Source organism: Mercenaria mercenaria, chromosome 9 (genome assembly GCF_021730395.1).
Source record: "Mercenaria mercenaria strain notata chromosome 9, MADL_Memer_1, whole genome shotgun sequence".
Taxonomy (NCBI): Eukaryota; Metazoa; Mollusca; class Bivalvia; order Venerida; family Veneridae; genus Mercenaria; species Mercenaria mercenaria.
In genome coordinates, this window is record NC_069369.1 from 31,544,879 (window position 1) to 31,568,005 (window position 23,127).

General features: G+C 36.0%; 1 protein-coding gene across 1 annotated transcript in view; it reads left to right on the forward strand.

Annotated features, from left to right (window-relative positions):
• The first annotated feature begins 7,363 nt into the window (after positions 1-7,363).
• Positions 7,364-23,127, forward strand: part of LOC123544795 (uncharacterized) — a 38,292-nt gene continuing 22,528 nt past the window's right edge. Inside the window, 2 exon segments of the mRNA XM_053550490.1 lie at positions 7,364-7,405; positions 7,649-7,771. Of these exon segments, the coding sequence (XP_053406465.1) occupies positions 7,364-7,405; positions 7,649-7,771 (165 nt within the window).

A 23,127-nucleotide genomic window follows, 5' to 3' on the forward strand; every position in this document is an offset into this window, starting at 1 on the left:
TCAGTAAATTTCATTTGAACACTATATTTATGTACAAACAATACATACATGGAACAAATCATCTATTTTATGTGCTAATTAGTAAATTTCACTTGAATACTATATTTATGCACAAACAATTCATACATGGAACAAATCATCTATTTCTTTAGCTAAAATAAATGAAAATATTATTCCTGTAACAACTTCAAATAAAACAACTTCTTTTAATGTCTGAACTGTTCCTTTCAGCAAAGCTTTATATCACTGTTTTTCACTATACGGACAACTCCATCATCAAACTTGACACTGTATCTCAAACCTAAAAACAAACAAAATAATACAAAAGTTGTTTGAAACAAGAGATTAGTCCAATTTCCCTGGTTTAACGATTTGGTCAGGCATTCTATAGAAGAGGCCTTTGTTGATAACCATTATAAATTCTTTAAGAAATGCAATTTCTTTTCTTATAGTACACAGTTGAAAAAAAAAAAAACAACATTTAGAACTAATGCTAAGAAATAACTTGTTATTTTGGGTCATTCTAAAACTTAAAGTCAGCAAATAACAGCATAAAAATTTAGTCAATGGGCAATAAAAAATGAATTATTCTTCTGAAATTAATTTTATAATAACTGGTACAGCAGAACTTGTCAAACACACAGTTGATAAAATTTTATTACCATTTAGAATTACATTCTGAATGACTGCTGGGCACCATTCCTGTGCAGCATCCTTTCCAGCGTATCTAAAAAGAGCAGACACTCTCTCTCCAACAGCGAATACAGAAGACTGAAAAGAAAAAGAATTTTTATAAATAAACTGTGGTGAGAGTGTGCAACAGTTACTGAATTTCATTTAATTTCCACTAACAAAGTAAGATGTTATTAAGTCGCAAATGAAATGGAGCTTACTATTACATCCTACAATTATTTACTGTCACATACAATACAACAACCAAATAAGTATAAGCATTCCTTTGCTTTCTGGAAATTTCACTAGCACCTATGTTATTGTTTGTTTCAGATTCTGATTTAACTTTTGCCTAATGAACACCAAATGCAATATTTTTATATAATACATAAAGCATTTGCTTGCCTGTTCAATGTAGTTCAATTATTTATATCAGAAAAAACAAACTACCTTGCTACATATCTTTGTTCTGGATCTCATTTTGCGCTTCAATGTCATGTAATTATGAAACAGAAATTAATTTAAGTGTACACGAAACTATTACCAATTGTCATTAAATTATTCATTCAATATTTATTCAACCAAGTCTTATCTTTTTGAAACAATTTCACCGTACTGAAGAAAAAGGGCATTATATTAGTATGTGTACAAAGAAACTCATTTCCATTTAATAAGTGAATTGATTGCTTTCATCTCTATGTGTTTCCACGAGTGTTCTTTCAGGTGTTCCTTTTTGTTAGAAGATTCTCCCCAATACATATGGAAGCAGTCAAATATTACTTATTATATAATTATAAATTTATGTGATTGGTTTCTTTTAGCCCTTACTCTTCTGAATTTCTATAATGAACTGGTCCATTGTTCAATTTGGACAGTGCCATTAACTGTCAAAATGTGCGTACAAAACAGATACTGACTAAATAGTGAACAATGCAGATCATGATCAGACTGCACGGATGTGCAAGCAGTTTAAAATCTATACTGGTCGCAAAGGTAGAACCAATCATGTCCAGCATGGTAAGAGTTAAGAAACTAAACAACAATCAATAGGTATAAGTGCAATCACTATCAACAGATGAATACTTACATGTTCAATTCTCTTCTCAGTGAATACTTTCCTTACTTTTTCATCACACACAGTAGTCTGAAATAAAATTCGAATATTTCCATTAAAATTGGCATAAAACAGCGCAAGTAATTTCTAAAGAGAAACAAGCGAACCATGGTGACTCTGGATATCTCAGCTCAATAGTTTGAGGTATATGGATGTAGGAAATAAGGTAAAGAAGTCAAATATAAGTTGGCACCGAAATATTTGTCCCAGTGTTTGAACATGTTTTATATGTCATGATCAAGAAAGTAGGTCATTAGTCAACATTCATGGTCAATGCAAGTCAGTTTTAAAATTGGTGTGCATAACTGTATATGCCATCAAATTTCGAGGCTTCGTTTTACTTGAGGTCATCAAGTAATTATAATTAAATATTTAGAAAATATGATCTGATAATATTTGATTATTTTTTCCTATTTAACTCATATAAAAACTAAGTGACCCTTGGCAGTTAATTAACTCTGCGTCATGATTTGAACAACCTTAGTACAAAACAAAAAGATTTACAGCAGGTAAGGAAACTGTTTGCTCTGGGTCGACAGGCTGTAGTGGATCCCATGACCTGATTTCTTCAACAACAAATGCCTGGAACAAAAAAAAAAATAAAATCAAAAAAAGAAAAAACAACAAGATTCATAAGGAACAGTTAGGCAATAATAGTGCTGAGCTGTCAAACCCTTCAACAGAATAATTAGAAATTACTAGAGTACAAAACAAAAATATTCATCAACTCTTATCACTGAATACATATTTTTGACTAACTCGTCACCAATTAAAAAAAAGTGTACAACTTCATATGGTGAATAAAAACCTGTTTGACATAGTAACTCTAGGTAGGTCAACGAGATCTACTTATTGTAAATTCATTAGCTAGACCATTCTTCCCCTCTATTGTTGCAGGAAATAAATTTAGATCAGACTTTCAAAACAAAATAAACATATGCCCAATACCTCCCTAGGCAATTTCATGAAGATTTCAATTTCTTAATCAACAATAACATAAGACTCTAGGCAGGGACAATTATAGAGGCTAATTCATTAACAAAGATGTTTCCTCATCCCCTCCATTACCATCGCTGCCAGCCATTGGAGAGGGAACCTCCATTCGAATCTCGGAACTAGCAACCTGACTGGCACTATCTTCGCTGTCTTCACCTTCATTCTTATGAAAAAAAGATGCTGTGATTAGTACACAACCGTAATCTAGATTGGATCTAATCAAAGCTCTATAAAGCCTTAACAAAACCTTGCGATCTGCTCCCCAATCAGTATTTGAAATTACCTTTAAAAGATTCAACGATTTCAAACATTTGGCTTTCAGGTATTTTATGTTTGGTATAAAAGAAAGCTTTCTATCAAAAATAACACCAAGAAATTTTACTTCGTCAACAACGTGTATTTTTGTACCATTTAGAAAAAGATCAGGGTAACAATGATGTTTCCGTAATTGACAAAAGTGGACACACTGAGTTTTTGATTGGGAAAATTTAAAACCATTTTCCATGGCCCAAGTTTGAACTTTATTCGAACACTGCTGTAATTGGCGTTCAATCGTACGCATATTTTTTGAACGATAGCATATTAAAAATCATCAACATATAATGAACAATCTGTCCTTGGTAACAACCATTTCACTATATTGTTAATTTTGATGTAAAAATGTAACAGATAAAATAGAACCTTGTAGAACTCCCTGTTCTTGCTAAAAAGAGTCAGACAGGGTTGAACCAACACGTACTTTAAAATTGCGATCAGATAAAAATTGTGATATAAATGTTGGAAGACAACCTTTTAAACCTAAGTCGTTAAGATCATTCATAATACCATACTTCCATGTAGTGTCATAAGCTTTTTCCAAATCGAAAAAGACAGACACTAGATGCTCTTTTTTAACAAATGCATCACGAATAAAATTGTCTAGTCGAACAAGATGATCAGTTGTGCTGCGCTGCTTGCGAAAATACTTTGAAAGTAAGTAATTAGTCCTTGAGATTCAAGATACCTAACTAGTCCAGAATTGATCATACGTTCTAAAGTTTTTCATAAACAACTAGTAAAGGCAATCGGTCTATAATTACTGGGGTTCGTGCTATCTTTCCCGGGTTTTGGTATTGGAATAACTATAGCTTCTCTCCAGGAATCTGGAAAAATGCCAGTTTTCCATGTAATGTTATAAATTTCAAGTAGGAGGTCTAATGATTCTTGTGGTAAATGTTTTAAAAGTTGATAATGAATTTGGTCTGGGTCAGCTGCAGTATCATGGCATTTGTCTAAAGAGTCAAGCAATTCTGTGAGCGAAAAAGGTTTATTATAATCTTCGTCATTATTTGAATCAAAATTTAATGGTTTACTTTCTTTAGCTGATTTAATGTTTTGAAACCTTTTATAATAATTGTTTGATGAAGAGTTTTTTTGAAAAAGTTTCACCAAGTGTATTGGCAATGTCCTCCTTAGTAGATGCAATAGACTGGTCTGATTTTGTAAGATGGGTAACATTTGAAGTTTTTCCTTTTCCACTTATTTTACGAATTATTTCCCAGACCTTTTTAACCGATGACCTAGAATTAAGTTTTGAAACGTATGAATGCCATGATCTTTTCTTTGCTTGTTTTATAGTTCTGCGAGCTTTTGCTCTCAGAATCTTAACTGATTGAAGATTGTCTTTTGTCGGCCGTATATTGAATTTTTTAATGGCCGCTCTACGTTTTCGAACAGCGGTCTTACAATCATCATCATACCAAGGCTTATTTTTATGTTGACCATTTCTTGAAGTTTTAGGAATGGACTTGTCAGCAATATCGGACAAAAGAAACGAAAACCGATCAATAGGATCATAAAATTTTGTAAAATTCTCCAAAGTCAAATCATTTTTACCTAACGTTTGAAACTGCTTCCAATCAGTTTTATTAAATTTGAAATATGAAGGGTGGTCTGAAGGCAGTTTAGAAGTATTTGAAATAATAATTGGAAAATGGTCACTGCCATGGTTGTCTGAAGTCAGTTTAGAAGTATTTGAAATAATAATTGGAAAATGGTCACTGCCATGCAAGTCATCCAGTACTTTCCATTCAAAATCAAGAAAGATGTTCGGTTGACAAATTGTCAAATCAAGCGAAGAAAAGTTACCTGTTGCAGGATGAAGATACGTTTTTTATCATTTAATTAACAGAGGGCATTTCTTTCAATAAAAGTTTCAATAATTTGACCTCTAGTGTTGCTGTCGGAACAGCCCCAAAATTCATGGTGACCATTAAAATCTCCCATAAGCAAAAATGGTTGTGGTAATTGTTTTATAAGATCATCAAGATTTAGTTTGAACTTGGGTGGTATATAAATCGAACAGATAGTAATTGGTCGATGCAATGTAACGTTTATTGCAACTGACTGAATATTTGTATTTAGAACAATTTGTCTGTGCGGACATGCATTATTAACAATAATAGATGTACCACCAGAAGCTCTGTCAGTGTTAGTATTAATGAAGTTATATTCTGAATAATTTTTGAAAGCTATTTTGTCCGTTTCCTTTAAAAATGTTTCACTAAGGCACCTAAGTGAAGGATTATATTTCGATAAGAAAAGGAGAATTTCATTATAATTTGCTTTAAGTCCACGGCAATTCCACTGGATAATTTTACTTTCCATTTTCATTCTAATATTTATTTAAAATGGTAAACACAAATTGAACGACTGCAAATTTAAACGAAAGATTAGTGCTGCATTGACTCAGGAGGTGGGACCCTTTTGATCTTCACCTCCTTTGTGTTAGTTACACTCGACGGAGCAGACAATGGCGGATCCTCATCATCCTCCCCCGTCAACCGGTTCAGACCAAGAGGGAACCGGCTATGGGTTTGAATGGGATCATTTGATCCCTTTCCAATCCCATCAGTTTTCAAGTCAATTTTTTGTCTGGGTGTTTGACTCGCCCCACGTTGATTAGAATTTGACACAACATTTTGTCTTGACGACGGCGTATTTGAATACCTGGGAACATTTTGTACAGCTGGTGGTAGTGTTGGTTTAGTGGCGGCAGTTTGAACTTGTGATGTCTGCTTAGGTTTTTCTGTTATTTTCGGCTTTTCCTTCGGTATGTTTTGGACAGGTACAGAATAGGTTTGCGTAGACGCGTCAAAAAACGTTGTTGATTTGTTTGTGTTTGATTTTGTGATGGAAGAATATGTTGTTGTTTGTGATGGTGGCATAAATTTAGCATTCGCAATTCGTCTAGCTACAGGAAATCCAATGCCCTGTGTGAACTTGACATTGAGCACCTCCTTTTCGATCCTCCATGTCTTGCAGTCGCGAGACCTGGCTGAATGTTCCTCGCTGCAATTCACACAACACAATGGACCCTTGCACCTGTCTGGCTCATGAGAGAAACCGTTTTGTTTGCATTTATGACAGATGAAATCTCCTTTGCAGTTTGATTTGTTGTGTCCAAATTTAAAACAGTTATAGCATTGAAGGGGATTTGGTATGTATTGGGTGACCTTTGTTTGGAGATAACCTACTTTTACAGAACTAGGAAGGAATGGGACGTCAAATGTAAGTATGATAGTGTTCGTTATGATTTCTTTTCCATCTCGCTTTATTTTGACGCGTCTGGCAGCTGTAACATGTTGTTCAGCAAGTCCCTGCACAATTTCCGTCTCCGAAACTCCAGCAAGGTCAGGACAACGAATGACCCCCCTTGATGAATTCAGAGTACGGTGTGCGATGCACTTGCATGGATGCCCGTAAAAAAGATGAAACTGAAAGTAAATTTTTTGCATGTGCTGCCTTTTCAACTTCGATAAGTAGATCCCCTGTGCGCAATTTCTTGACAGATTTTGGCGCACCGGCTATACCCTCAAGGGTTTTTTCAATAACAAAAGGGGAAATACTTGTCATTTTGAAGTCGTCTTCAGTAGATTGAATCAGCAGGAATCGCGGATAAGCCATATTACTTGTGAAAGGTCGGTAAGAACTATTCTCACCTTCCATGCCGTAAGAGTCTGTTTCCGTGCTGTCGTTTTTTAGTTTGGTTTGCCATTATTAGATGTTTAAGATTCATCACTCGCAGCCCCCACCCGCCGCGGAGTCCAACAAGGGAACATATAAACAGAGCGGATATCCAGCTCATACATGTTAGGGATACTGTAGTGATATACTCGGACAAGTATTTTACAATCTTATTTATATCACCAGCTGTATTGCAAAAAGCAATCGGGGGATTCAGGGATTGTGACTCTACTTACCCGATTGGCCCTAAGCCACCGCCTTCTAGGAAGCAAAATTGAAATTACATATTGCAATACATGTATAAACTGAAATGGTGTAAACGTAACATGAAGTTTGCTGAACGCAGTAAAATGTAACCGTAGACAAAATTAAAGTTAGATTTTGTGTAACGTATTTTGCTCCAAAATTGTGTTTGTGCAAATACAAAAATGAAAACATATAGATGCAGTTTGATATGAAACGACAGAACATGTAAACGTAGAAATGGGATTTCCTAGGGCTTGGCATGACTAGTCGATTGATCGTATCGGGCCAATACGACCGCCAATAACGTCTACACCGAATTAGAGGCCAAAGATGTGTATTAGCACCCACACCCCAAAAAGAGGATACACACATGTAAAAAAAAGCATACATCATCTCCCCGGGGTGCTATGGGGCACCTCAACATCCAGGACCCTCTTCTCCGGCTTACGGGCCGCCACCCACGGCGAACAGGTGGCTCCATTTTTGGGGGAGTCGTACCCCTCTGCATGGAGATACAGCCGGCATTTTCTATCCCCCCGCCGGCAAGGGGCCGTTCAGAAGGCTAAGATTTGGTTTTGTTTCAATGTTATGTCTTACATTTTTTTTTTCATTCAGGACAATGATGGAAGTATGCCACCTACATTGTATTTACAGACCGACAATTCAGGGAAAGACAACAAGAACTCTTTTGTGATGATATTTCTGGCATGGCTGGTGAAAATGAAGATATTTAGAAAGGTACATAATTATTTTTAAAAAAAATCTCTGTGGCAATTGAACAATGATATTCTTTGATTGCTGTTAACTCTCAGATCATCACAGTTTTAAGCCGAACTGTAAGAAATATACGGAGGGCTATCTTACTCGACCCAGCGGCCATGTAGGCCTCAGTTTCACGTCCACACCTTGGTTAAAATTTTGATGCACTTTCACTTTTTCACTGTTATTACTTGATAGATTTAATCCAAGCTTAAAATAGTTATTTCTCATCATCATTTGCATCATATCACAAAAGCTATAACTCTGGCGCCAAAATTTTAGGACTTATCCCCCATTGTCCTAGAATTTCAGGTTAGATATTCGGAGCACTTTCACTCTTACTCTGTTGTAAGTAAATTGATTTGATTCAGACTTATACTCGACATCATCACTCACATCATATGGCACAAGGTCCATCATAACTTTGCTACCAGCTTTTTAAGAATTATGTTCTTAATACTTTGAGGTTATTTTGATTAAATCTGTCTGTCAAGTCTGGGACATACATTATTTACTATTAAAGGTATAGACTTCAAGCTTGGCATGTTGGTAGGTAGTGATGCGATATTGTGCAAAGAACATGAACATGGTCTCAAGGTTTAAGTTTGAGGTTGCAAAGTGAGATCAAAGGTCAAATCTGTCCATCATATTTAGGGTCTGGTGCATAACTTACTGTCGAGCCTGCTTGCGGAAGCGAAGACATAGTTGTCCAAATGACTGTTCGGTGTATGTGTGTGCGTCAAAGGTCAAATTCAGTAATGACCTTGTCTCAAGCATTTCTTCTTGCATGAAGTGATTTTAATGTTACTTGGCAGAATTGTTCACCATCGTGAGAGGTAGTGTCCTGTCCAAGAACCAGACCCTAGGTCTAAGATCAAGGTCACTACTGACGTACTTTTTTTTTGAAGATGCAACATTGAAATTTGGATGACATGTACAGTTTTACACACCAATCTTAAAATTGATTTTTCTGTGACCTTTCTTGTTTTTATAGATACAGCTTTGAAATTTGGATGACATGTATAGTTTTGCATGCCGATCGTATAACATACTTTCAGTGACCATCAATTTGACGTACTGACCTACTTTCTTGTTTTCTGAGCTACAGCAAAAGGATTTGGACCACATTTAACATTTTTTATTCAGATTTCAAAAGTAATCTTGCATAATCTTTACCTTGACCCACTGCAGTAATTTTCTTGTTTTTAAAGCTTTAACTAGGAAATTGGTTCTTTTTATTCTTTCTAAAATTTACCAGTTGTAATATTTTTATAGAATATGTAGGGCTGTAAAAGTTAACCACTACATTGATATGGCCGAGTCACTCGTGATTGATATATTGAGCCCTTAGCTCTATAGAGAGAGCGCAGGTCTACGGATCGTGGGCTGGTTGGTTTGATCCCCAGGCGTGGTGTATGTTCTCCGTAACGCTTTGATAAACAACACTGTGTCTGATATCATTCGTCCTCCACCTCTGATTCATGTGGAGAAGTTGGCAGTTACATGCAAAAACAGGTTTGTCGGGTATGGACTCCAGGAAAACTGCTTAAGAGGTTAATGCCCGCGTTTAAATTACTGAAATTACTGTTGAAAAGGGTTGTAAACCCAAAACAAACAAACTGATTTATTGGATGTAGTTAGAACATAAACTGAAACTTTTGTGGGTGGTAAACATGTTGCATCAATAATGAAAAAAGCTGGCTATTTCCTTTTTTTCTATTGAAATCGATTCTTAATGAACTTTAATAATATTTATAATGTAGGTGTTGTAGATGTACTTTGGCTCAGACAGCATATTGTGATTTTTTGCAAACATATTAATATACTGACATAAGTGCTCTGTTTATCTCAGGTTGGAGAGTTTTATGGTTCTCTGTATAGATTTGTCTTTTAAAAATTGAAATGTCCTACTCTTATTCATACAAATTGTAAGGGTTAGAAAAAATAGAATGGACAAAAACATTTGGTCAATGTGGAAATATCTGTACCTTCACAAAAAATTAAACTGAATGTATTCCTTTTCATTCAGTTTTCATACTTGGTCAAAGGAGTTTGAAACTGTAGGACATGTTGGTTTTAGCTCACCTGAGCAAAATGTCACCTGAGCACAAAGTGCTCATGGTGAGGTATTGTGATCACGCTGTGTCTGGCGTCCGTACGTGTGTACATCAATTCATCTGTCCGTCATAAACATTTGTGTTTAAATGACATTTTCTTCGAAACCAATGAATTGATTTTGATGAAACTTGGCCATAATGTTCCTTGGGTGGTCCTTTACAAAAATTGTTAAAACAGTTCCGCTTGGTTGCACATAGGGGCTGCCAGAGCTAAAAGTAGAAAAAAAATTCAAAGTTCATCTCCTAAACAGATGGTCCCCTTTGAATTTATTTCACACAAATGGTCCTTATGTCACCCTCTACCAAGATCGTTCAAATTATACTGATTCATCAAAAACATGGCGGCTAGAGGTCACTTTTCCCCGAAACTGTAAAAATCTTGTATGAATAACTGCTGGCATGATTTTTAAAATAATTTTTAAACAACTATTCCTTGTGTGACCATCTTACCAAGATTCTTCAAATTATTTCAATTCATCAAAAACGTATGGGCCGTTAGAGGGCTAAAAATCTTCTTGTGGTGAAACGCTTGCCCGATTTTAGAATAATTTTACATAAATGGTCTTTGTGGATCCCCCTACCAAGCTTGTTCAAATATTTTGATTGTCAAAACTTCTGGCCGCCAGAGGGGCGTCGTAACTTTTTCATATATATGTATATAGCGGACACTTTTGAAAATCTCTTGTGTGAAAACTTCTGCATGATTTTAAAATTGTTTTACACAAAAAATGGTCCTTGTCTGACTTGTACCCAAGATTGTTCAGATTTATTGGGTGATTCGTCAAAAATTTCGCCGTCAGGTGGGTGTGGTCACTTTTCCCATTTGTATATTAGGTCGAATTTAAAAATCTTATTGTTTGACACTGCAGCCGATTTTTAAAATAATTGAACACATAGGGTTCTTGATGTGACCCTCTCCAGATTGTTCTGATTATTCCGATCCGTCAAAAAAAAACATGGCTGCCTGAGGGACGTGGTCACTTTCTTCTCTGAATCAGTAATAAGGGCTAGATCTTGATATTGGGTGGTGATTCAGATTTGTAATTTCTATACCATATACTTCAAATATTATCCTAGGTTCCAAATAGAAGTGTGTGTGACTGTATATAATAAAGGCTCTACATAGAAGAAACCTAAACCTCCCTGTACTTATACAACCACTCTTGAAGTCTTGGACCCACAAGTGAGCGCTTTATGGTCAGAGACTCCTTTGTCTAAAAATATCAGTGCGTACTTCTTGGAATATAACCAACTTTGTTTATTATAAGAGTTTGCCCCTTCCCCCCCCCCCCCTTTTTCTGGGCAGTCATTGCAGTGTTTAAAAAATTCCAATGAAGTACTTAATCTGTAGCATTTTCCGGTAAGTAAAATTTGATAATGTTGTCATTACAAAGAGGACTTTCTTTTGAGCTTCGTTCAGTTCATTTCATTTTGTTGGAGGTATGACACTTTTTTTATTTTCAGGTAATAATTGGGATTTTCTCATGGTAGATAGGTCACTACCCATCCGAGGATATTGAAGGTATTCAGCTGAGTTAATGCCCACCAGTCAAGCGGTGATGCCCAACTTTACCTGCTCTAATAGTGGAATACGGTATGTCAACTTCCCAAGCACCAAATTTGTTTCCCATCGTTCAGGCCTCTATAATTATAAAGGACAGCTTGAAAGACTGCAGAGGCTTTGATTGAAGGGAATCTCAGGACCGCACCAGTTTGTCTTTAAAGAAATAGAAGGAAAGATTACGGTGACATATAAAAAACTGGCCTTTGGCCTCAGAGGAAGCTAGATCACTTGATCTGACAGAGTACATACCAACTTTCAGTGACCTGCAGTGTGTACCAGTCAATAAGAAAATGAAGGACGAGGTAGAAAAATGAAAAGTGAACTCCCAAAGTGGATTGATAGTGGTAGGCTGTCTGAAGACCATTGCAATGGCTCGGCTGACTTATTTAGCTGAGCAAGTACTGTGAACCCAAATGTCCTGTAGTAACTGATTTGCCTACATTCAAAAGCTCAGAAATGGGGAGATACCAGACATTACATACTTACCAAATGACATATCTAAAAGTTCGGAGAAGGAGAGAAAAATCTACCAATCTAAGATGAAGAAAAGCAAAGAAGGAACTATAAGGAAAGAAGGATCTATAGTGAACAGTCTGTTAATGCGCAAAATAATTTTATAGAACGTTGATGATGTACGCAAAGAATGTTATAGGAACAAAATTGAATTGCTGCCTCCTGTGTTGTAAACAATCTTCCCAGAGTTTTGACTAACATCATAAACTGCCAGAATGCCCCTTGTCTCATTATGTGGGGTTATGTTGGTCCCATAGTTAGCCATTAAATTTTCCCCATCCCTTGTAAAAATAGCCCACTATAAGAAAATATGTTTAATCATTATGATATGGTATGTTTGTATTGCTTGCAATTTTGATAAAACTTCTTTTTACTAACAATATTATTTTAACTTATACATGTTGGACCTTTGACGAGTTTTGTAAAGCCCTTTCCTTTTTATTGAACAAACATTTACATCAGGTTGGGAATGCAGTTTTAGACAAGTTGTTGTTATTCCATGGGAACAAATGGTGCACCCCTTGTCGCAGATTTTTTTGTTTTTTATATAGTTAGGAAAGAGACTTTATTGTTGAGCCTCTCTTCCAGATACGCAGGCAGATATTATAGCGGAAGTTAATACTTATCACGATATCTAGAAATGATTTCTTATTTAATATGGATAATCGTTTTTTTTTAGAGAAATATTTCTGCTCAATTATCAGGTTTTTAAGGTTAACACAGGAATGGGTAGCGCACCATTAAACCGGTTTTTAAGATCCCCAGGGTGTGTTTTTTTTTGCCACGTTGTTCGGGGCGGTTGCCCCGCTGTGTTTTTATTATTGTTATTTTGGTCCAAACTCGTTGACAGAGTTAGAAAAATATGAACCTACTTTGTTATAGATGGATTCATGTAGTGTTCAAAGTTTCAAAGTCAAAAAAGGTCTTTATTCAGGCATAATGAGTTGTTGAGGCTATGAACTTTGCTTACAGGATGGCGATCATGTATCGACGCACACCACGATGATAAACAAGTGTTCAATGTGTTAAAAAGTCATATGTCAAACAGCCGTAATACAAAATATGAACTAGCTAGGAAAAAGCTCATCAGATTTTTGCAAGTTTTTAAAAGGTACCCTATTTGAGCAAAAATCCTTGACGGAGTTATCGTTCCCTTGCTTAAATTAGATATGGTGTGATGATACTCATAAGTGTTGACGTTTCAAATTTTTATCTCGGAAGGTTTTGCCTAAAAAATGTGATCTGGGTACTAAAAATCTTAAACCATATTTGTGAGCCATCGTGGATGCCCGTATCGTGCAGGATAGCTATGACGTAACGTCAAAAGTTGCAACCATTAGTGTACATTAAAAACGACGTTCAAAATCATGAAAGATCAGTAGTTTACACATGATAAAAACGGGACTTCTAAAATGCTTATATTTTCATTTCATGCTATTTTTATTCATGTATATTTTAAAACAATGCTTACTATATATCAAAGCGTTCATTTAAATATAATAAAAACTGTTTGACCGACTGATATTACTTTTATTACTTCTGAATGTTTAAGATACTTTTCTCTCTCGTAAGTTTGTGTTTCTTTATAAACTGTGAGATTTCCCCTTAATTCAGTTGAATGGTTCCATTTAAATAAAACCAGTAAGGAAATAGAGTTTTTTGCTTTTTTTTTAACACACACTATTAAACTTGAATTTAGTGCGCGTTTTCCCCCCATTATTCATCTTGTATGACTGAAAGTCCCGTTTTCGGATGTAAAGACGCCGTTTAATCTGAAATATAAATAATCAATTTTTATGGTTGTTCTGTGAAAAATCCACTTTTTTAAACAATAGCAGACCTTTCATATCATTGTAGGTATATTCATTATATTTTGCACATTATTAAATAAAAAAAAAAGACAGAATGAAAGGCATCTTGACGTTATTTTCTTTTGACGTTAGTGTGTTTGACATTTTAAGAATCATTCATCTGAAAACAGAGGCCATGTTAGGACATGGCCAATCCCCCCGCGGGCATATTATAATTGAAGGCTAAAGGTTCCTGGAAAGTTTGTGTCTGAAAGTATTTTTTTTTTTTTTGGGAGAAGCTTTGAAAAAACCGTTTAGTTGTGGTCACTTCACGGGTTTTATAGATGTGGAGAATAAGAATTATTCAGTAGGGTGAAGTGGTTTACTGCTAAATTTTTATTAATTTCATTAACAGTATAGCTGTCATCGAGTTTTTCTATATGGCTACTGTAAAAAGTAGGCATGGAGAGCTAACAGGGGAAAAAGAGTGCCAGAATGTCACAATACTTATGCCCGTCACAGCAAATTTCTTTATCTAGCACATGTATTTGCAAATGGAAATTTTTAATTTTGTGGTTGTTTCAGTAATCATTCGTAAGTCTTTTGGTTTTTCTCAATCCACAAAATAACCTCCTTACAGGTAGAGATGTTCTTAAAAATACACCTAAAAATGGAAAGTTAACAATCCAGGTTGTACCACAGAAAATTGGTCTTGTTATTTCACTGTGGTCAAATTATAAAATGTACAAATTAAGGTTTTTTTTAGTAAACAACAAATGAAAGTTAATCTTTAAAATAAAAAAATTGAAAGTCCCACACAAAAATCTGTACTAGGTAGGATTGGTCAAAATACACCTCAAAATTGGATTGTAACATGCATGATGTACTCTTGAAAAGTGGTCTCGATTTTTTCTACGACTTGTAATGAAAATGTTACAATAAATGCTATTTAATGTAACAACAAGGGGAAGTAATTTTATTAGTAGGGAACTGCGCATGACACTTCGTCTCATGATGGTGTATAATTGTGCCAAGTACATCAAAATACCCTCCTTGATGAAGAAGAAATGCTCTCGGACAATAGTCAGTCTTGTATCTGACTCTTTGGCCTCTAAGTGTGTCCTTGACAGTAGTCCTAGGGACTGGATCTTGGCGCACGTTCTCTGTGTGGCGGTGGTGAACATTTTTTTGTTTTTTTTAGGCCCACCAAGTTATATCAAAATCCCTTATGCATGAAGAAGATGCATCTGCTCCGGACAAGGTTTTCTTCTTGTATCCTTTGTCTCTAAGTGTGACTTTAGACCTTAGAAGTAGGGACTTGGCCCCCCCCCCCCCCCCCCCCCACCCCCCCCCGTTCTTAGCGCAAGGAATCCATCTTGTGGTGGTGAACATTTGTAGCAGATTATATCAAATCCCCTCCGTGCAGGAAAAGATATTGCTGCAGACATTTTTTTTTTAAGAAAATATGAATAAAAGGGGAATACTCAAATGTAGCAGTAGAGTTATTGTTTCTTGCACAGTGCATTCTCCTAATGTGTTCTATCAGTGTTTGAAGTTTGAGAACATCCCTCCAGCCTTACTTTTGGAGTTATGCTCCGGACAAAATTTTTTAAGGGAAAATATGATAAATGGGAATTACTCAAAGAATAGGCACGGTTGATTATTGTTTCTTGCACACTGCACTTCCTACCAATGTGTTCTATCAGCTGTATGAAGTCTGAAGAAAATCCCTCCAGTACTTTTGGTGTTATGCTCCGGACAAAATTGTTTAAGAAAATATGATAAAGGGGCAATAACTCTCAAAAATAGGGCACGTGGAGTTACTGTTCTTGCACACTGCAATTCATCCCAATGAGTTCTATAGTGTTTGAAGTTTGAAGAAAATCCCCTCCAGTATTTTGGAGTTATGCTCCGGACAGAGATCGTTGCGGGACGGACGGACGCACGGACGGAGTGCTTCTAATATCCCTGCGCCTTTGGCGGGGGGATAAGTAAAAATATCATCTTTGAAAGCATTTTCAAATATTAGACTATTTTACAGAGAAAGTAAGCGAAAATTGATCAAACTTGTTTATTTATACAAAAAACGAAACAGTTTTTTTTTTTGTTTATCGCAGTTTTCAAAACATTGATTAATTTTTTATATGTTTAATAAATGAAAACGTGACAATTTATGAACCTGTTTTCCTGTAATACAAACGAAGAAAAGGCTAATTTTTAGCTTAGCATTGCTTATTACCAGATTCGGTGAAAACAGCGACGGAGTTTTTTTAAAATAATCAGAAAATAGTTAGAATTTTATCGATAATGAATTTTTTCTCAGCATTTTTATGCTCAACATGTTTTAATTTTGTATCATTTTAAGTGAAAATTACATAACTCAAGGGTCCGCGGGAAAAACATATCCATCTTGTTTTTCCAACTGGATGGCTCCCTCACATGAAGAATTCAACGCCCGAGTGAGCTCAAACCAACACTGATAAGGGGCAAGTGATTCGAAGTCAGCGGACCTTAAAACCACTCGGCCACAGAGGCCCTCTAAGAAAAAAGATTCGTTGCATTTAATGAGGACATCACAGGGGATATATAAGAAAAACTATTTAATTATTTTGTGGGTTTAACGTCGCACCGTCACCATTTTAGGTCATATGCGGACTTTCCAGTTTTGATGGTTGGAAGAAGACCGCAGGTGCCCCTTTCTTGCATTATTTCATTACGTGCGGGCACATGGGTAGAACCACGACCTTTCGTAAGTCAACTGGATACCTTTCCTTTTGTCATAAAGAATTCAAGCCCCAAGTGAGGCTCGGGACCACATCGTGAGGGCAAGTGATTTGAAGGTCAGCGACGTTAACCACTCGGCAAGGAGTCCCCTAAGAAAAAATTAACAACATGTACACGAGTTACTTAATATATGGCCTACCGGTTTGTTATTACTCATAGGGCAATTAATACAATATGGCGTCATAAAATTGTTAATGGCTAAGCAACGTAAATTTTTGCGTACCCATGTGTACCCAACGTAAATATTGTGACGTCATCCAATTTGGATTATGTTTCTGTTTTAAAAAACACCAATGAAATAGCGTTACTTACTGCAATTAGAAAAGCTCGCCGTTTGGGCGTTTTACATCAAACGCAGGTAGTAAATGGCGGTAGCTGTCACTGAAGTGATGGTTGAGAGGGTAGTAATTAGATGACGCTTGTAGTTTGCTCCGTCCCAAACGTATAGTGCTATCGGTCGCAAGTGGAAAGCAACTTTACCCCAAAAGTGAAATATTACGGGAGTTTATTTCCGGAGTAGTCAGTCCTGCATAATTATTAATATATACATATATGTGCATGTGCACATACGCAGCATATACCTTAAAAACAAAGAAAAATATCAAACTGGGAATTGCCACGCACAACAAGCGTAGCCTCCTCAAAACGAAACCCCCAGCAGCAGACGCTGTGCACCACACACACACACACACACCCAAGCCAAACAATAAGGACAATAACGAAAACAACACACACGCCACCAAAACCAACACTTAAGACGAACACGAACAACAAAGGGATGAATGAATGACATGAATCGATTTGGGTTTTACGGCGAATCGAACAAAAAAGGTCATATATCGCGAGAAAATGTTAAATGGATTAAGTTAATTGCAAAGCATAAATAAATAAAACTATTGAAGTAAAAGCGTAAATACTAATGAGTGTAAAAAATCAAATGACAAAACATTTTAAAAAGTATAAAAGCGGTGAATAAAAATAAATAAGGTTCAGATTTATGATCTCTACCTATTTCTTTCAAACAAACTGCAAAATTTGTCGGCTGAAATTTGCTCGTACAGCTCTTTTAGAGATTTAAACATTATAGTATGAGTTTCGCTGTGGATCGAGTCATACAGTTCGATATTAAAAATATGTTTATTAGTAAGTGGTTGTTTGACATGGTATAAATCAGGTTGTCTGCATTGTTCAGCAAATACGAATGAGTCAACCGAGTATGACCTATTCGACAAACGAGAAAGAACAAATTCCTCCCTGCGAACGTGATCTATTTCCTTGGTGACATTCACCTAAAGTAGGTTTAATTTCCACTGTGAAGTTTATTGACCGAGAATTGGTTCCCCATGATGGACGCCATTTAGGTAAATGTATTTGTTGATATTTGACCTTAAATCAGTTTATGGTAATTTCATTTTAGATAGATTTTAATGAAAGATGATTTCTTTCTGCTGTATCAGCATCCTCATGTCAGAACTACCAACCATGACTAGGAGTATCCACAGAATATGATGGACTTTTTAAAGTATAGTTCATGAACCTGAGAAGAATGTTTTGAATGAGAGGATTTTCTGTATTTACGGTTGTGTATTGATTGTAAATACAGAAAGTGAGGCGGAAAAGAGATAAAACTTTTCTCCAATTATTTTCTGAAATAAAATGAAGGGCCCAAATAAATTGCTTTTGGCTTCTGCTGAATAATTGTAGCGTTATTTGGTTAAACGTAATTTTGATTGATGCAGATGGCTAACGGCGGCCACATACCAACTTTGGAATCATCTTTTGGAATATACACATCTGTATAAATAGGAAAAATGATCTTTGTAAGCCGACTGATTTCGTTATATTTGGACTTGAATATTTCAGGGTTTGTTGTCAGCCTTTTTCAATGCGCGTTTCATATCAAAAAGAACTGTTGGAGATTAAGATTCCATGGTGGTGTATTCAGAATAAATTATCTTTTACATCATCAATTCAAAATCTGTTTCCTTCATGACATTATCAATGCGAAATCCAAAAGGTTTAATTTGTTTGGTTTTCTGTCATACGAATCGTGGATTTGGGTTTTTAAATATGATTTTTTGAGCAGGGTGGTTTTGTTGGGGCCAAAATAAGCTACCCGCAGAGCATTATCAATGACAGTTTTCACGTCTCGTGTAATGGGAGGGTTCGGTTTGCGTCAACATACAAGCTTTCAACAGGCGATGTTTTAAATGGCGCCATGAGCAGCAATACGAAGACCTTGATTATGATTAGTATCCAGATCTGTTAAATACGATTTTCTGGCTGAACATAAACTACACATCCGTAATCTCGCTTGGATCGAATCAAAGCTCTATAACAGTTCTTAACAAAACCTTGCGGATCTGCTCCCCAATCAGTATTTGATAATTACCATTTAAAGAGTCAACGATTTAAAACATTTGGCTTTCAGGTATTTTATGGGTGGTATAAAAGGAAAGCTTTTTATCAAAAATACACCAAGAAATTTTGCTTCGTCAACATCGGGTATTTTTGTACCATTTTGAAACAGCTCAGGGTCACAATTGGTTTCCGTAATTGACAAAAGTGGACACAATAAGTTTTTGATTGGGAAAATTTAAAACATTTTCCATGGCCAAGTTTGAACTTTGTTCAAAACACTGTGTAATGGCGTTCAATCGGTACGCATATTTTTGTCGAGAAATTTTAGAAAGTCATCAAATATATTGAAAACAATCTAGCCTGGTGACCAACATTTCACAATATTATTAATTTTGATGCTAAATAGTGTGGGGGACAGATAAAAACAGACCTTGTGGAACTCCTGTTCTGTCTCAAATAAGAGTCAGAAAAAGGGTAAGAGCCAACAAGTACTTTAAAATTGCGATTTGATAAAAATTGGCGATATATATTTGGAAGACGACCTTTTAAACTAAGTCGTTAGATCATTCATATTACCATTTATTGCCATGTAGTGTATTGGCTTTTCTAAATCGAAAAAAGACAGACACTGAAATGCTCTTTTTTAACAAAATGCATCACGTATAAATTTTTCGAGTCGAACAAGATGTTCAGTTGTGCTGCGCTGCTTGCGAAAACCCGCTTTGTAGTTTGTAATTAGGCCTGAGAGTCAAGATACCTAACTAGTCTAGAATTGATCATACGTTCTAGCGTTTTACAAAACAACTGGTTAAGTGCAATCGGTTATAATTTACTGGGTTGTGCTTTCTTTCCGGGTTTTTGGTATTGAATAACTATAGCTTCTCTTCCAGGAATCTGGTGAAATGCCAGTTTTCCATGTAATATTATTACTTTCAGTAGGAGGTTAATGATTCTTGTGGTAAATGTTTTTAAATGTTGATTAATGAATTTTCTGGCCGGACCAGCTGCGGTATCGTGACATTTATCTTAAAGCGTTCAAGCATTTCTGTGAGTGAAAACGATTGATTTTTTCTTTTTTTTTTTTCAAAATTTTTTCCAAATTATTTGAATCGAAATTTAAAGGTTGCTTCTTTAGTCGATTTTATGTTTTGAAACCTGTTATCATAATTGTATGATGAAGCAGTTTGTTGAAAATGTTTACCAAGGGTATTGGCAATGTTCCTCCTTGTAGATGCGATAGGACTGGTCTGTTTTGTAAGATGGGATACATTGAAGATTTTCCTTTTCCATAATTTTGCGAATCATTTCCCAGACTTTTTAACGATGACCTAGAATAAGTTTTGGAAAGTATGAATGCCATGATTTTTTCTTTGTTGTTTTATAGTTTGCGAGCTTTTGCTCTCTGAATCCAACTGATTGTAAGTTTTCTTTCGTCGGCGTATATTGAACTTTTTAATGGCCGCTCGAAGTTTTCGACAGCGCGGTCTTACAACACATTATACAAGGCTTATTTTTATGTTTACTTTCTTGAAGTTTTTGGAATGGAACTTGTCAGCAATATCGGACCGAAGAACTGAAAACCGATCAATAGGATCATAAAAATTACGTTAAAAGTCTCCAAAGTCAAATCATTTTTACATAGCGTTTTCAATTGCTTCCAATCAGCTTATTAAATTTGAAATCTGAAGGGTTGGTCTGATGGCTGATTAGAAGTATTTGAAATATAATTGGAATAATGCGTCACTACATGCAAATCATCCAGTACTTTCCATTCAAAATCAAGAAAGATGTTCGGTTGACAAATTGTCAAATCAAGCGAGAAAGTTTCTGTGCAGGATGAAGATAAGTTTTTGGAATTGTCATTTAATAAAACACAGGGCATTTCTTTCAATAAAACGTTGTCTTCAAAAATTTGAACCTCTAGTGTTGCTGTTCAAGAAACAGCCCAGATTCTTGATTGACCTTTTTAAAATCTCAAATAAGCAAAATGGTTGTGTAAAATGTTTTATAAGATTCATCAAGTTCTTCATGATTTAGTTTATATTTGGGAGGTATGTATATCGAACAGATTAGTAATCGGTCGATGTAATGTTACGTTTATTGCATACTGATTGGATACTTGTACTTAGAGATTAGGGAAAAAAGAAAATTTGTCTGTGCGGACATGCATTATTAATAATAATAGAGTACCACCAGACGCTCTATCAGTGTTAGTGTTTATGAAGTTATACACTGAAAATAATTTTTGAAAGCTATTTTGTCCGTTTCCTTTAATATGTTTCACTAGGCACTTAAGTGAAGGATTTTATTTTGATAGAAGAAGGAGAATTTCATTATAATTTGCTTTAGTCCACGGCAATTCCACTGGATAATTTTACTTTCCTGTACAATGGCAAAAAAAAATTAAACGACTGGAAATTAAATTATTAGTGTTGCATTGACTCAGGAGGGAACCTTTTGATTTTTTCCTCTTTGGTGGCTGGTTTTAAACTGGGCGGGGCAGGAAAAAATGGGCGGATACCGTCCATCATCTTCCCCTGTTAAACGGGGCATAATCATGAGGGAATCGGTTTGTGGGTATGTATTGGATCATTTGATCCCTTTCAAACCCAAGCAGTTCTCAAGTCATTTTTGTTTGGGTGTTTGACTCTCCCCACGTTGAATAGTGTTTGATTGAAACGTTTTGGTCGTGACGACGGCGTACCTGATACTTAGGAACATTTTGTTGTATAGTGGTGGCAGTGTGGGCTTAGCAGCTGCCCTTTGAAGTGAGATGCCTCTGAAAGGTTTTGTGGTATTTTAGTTTTCTTTTGGTACAGTTGTTTGAGTTGGTTTTTGTTGAGCAGTCATGAATCTGTTTTGAGTACAGGCATCAATGCACTGTGTTGATTTTGCTAGAGACAGATTTTAGTTATTGTGAATAATAAAGTATTGTGCGATTGGTTTGGCGCATGTTAAATTTGCATTGGCATATATGTCTTGCTTCTGGAAATCCAATGACATGTGGTGAATTTGACATGAAGAACTCCTTTCGATTTTCCTGTTCTGCAATAACGAGACTAGCTGAATGTGGCTCGTTGCAGTTCACACAACGCAATGGAGATCTACAAGTGTGTGGTCAGGGAGAATGTCCATCTGTCCGCATGTTGGGCAAGTGTAATCGCCTTTGCAGTTTTTCTCATTGTGCCCAAACTTAAAGCAAGAATTGCATTGAAGAGGATTAGGAATAATATGTCTGTAACTTTTGTGATGAGGTATCCAACTTTACGACGGTATGGAAGAGAAGAAACGGAGTGCCAAAGGTAAGAATAATAGTTTTTGTGTGAATTTCTTATCCTATTCGCTTGATTTTTATTCGTCTAACAGCTGTGACATGTTGATCTGAAAGGCCTGCCACAATCTCCGTCTCCGAAACCCCTGGCTAGGACGGACAAACGAATTGACCCCCTTGAGGTGTTCAACAGTACGGTGTGCATGCACTTACTGGCGGTTGTAAAATGAGTTAATGGAAAGTTAAATTTTTTTTTTTTGTGAATGTGTGGCTTTTCTCAACTTCACAAGGCAGATCACCAGGTTCGCAGTTTTTTGACGGATTTCGGCATCAACCAGCCAATACCTTCGAGGTTTTTTCAATTATAAATGGCGAAAGGGCTTGAACATTTTGAATGTTTAGTCTGTTGACTGGATCAAAAGAAATCGCGGTAAGTGCCATGTTGGAAGTGTATGGTCGGTGAGGATTCTCACCTTCCGTGCCGTCAGAATCTGTTCGGTATGCGGTCGTTTTTTATTTTGTTTTCCATATTAAATGTTTAAAATCGTCACTCGGCAGCCCACCCGCCGCGGAGTCCAACATGGGAACTTGAAATCCAGAGCGGTATCCAGCTCATACATGTTAGGGAAAGGACTGTAGTATATACTCGGCCAGATATTTTTCAATCTTGTTCATAACACCAGTTGAATGCAGAAAAGCAAACATGGATTCAAGGGATGTTACTCTACCCAACCGATTGGCCCTTAAGCCACCGCATTCTAGGAAAACATAGATTGATGTACAATATGAAAATTTATTGTTAAATACATTTGTGTGGAACGCCATAATATGATGTTTATGAGGCAGTAAAATGTGACAATACAGCAGTGTAAGGACAGGTTTTGTGTAAACGGTATTTTGTTCCAACGATGTGTTTGTGAAAATATAAAAATTAT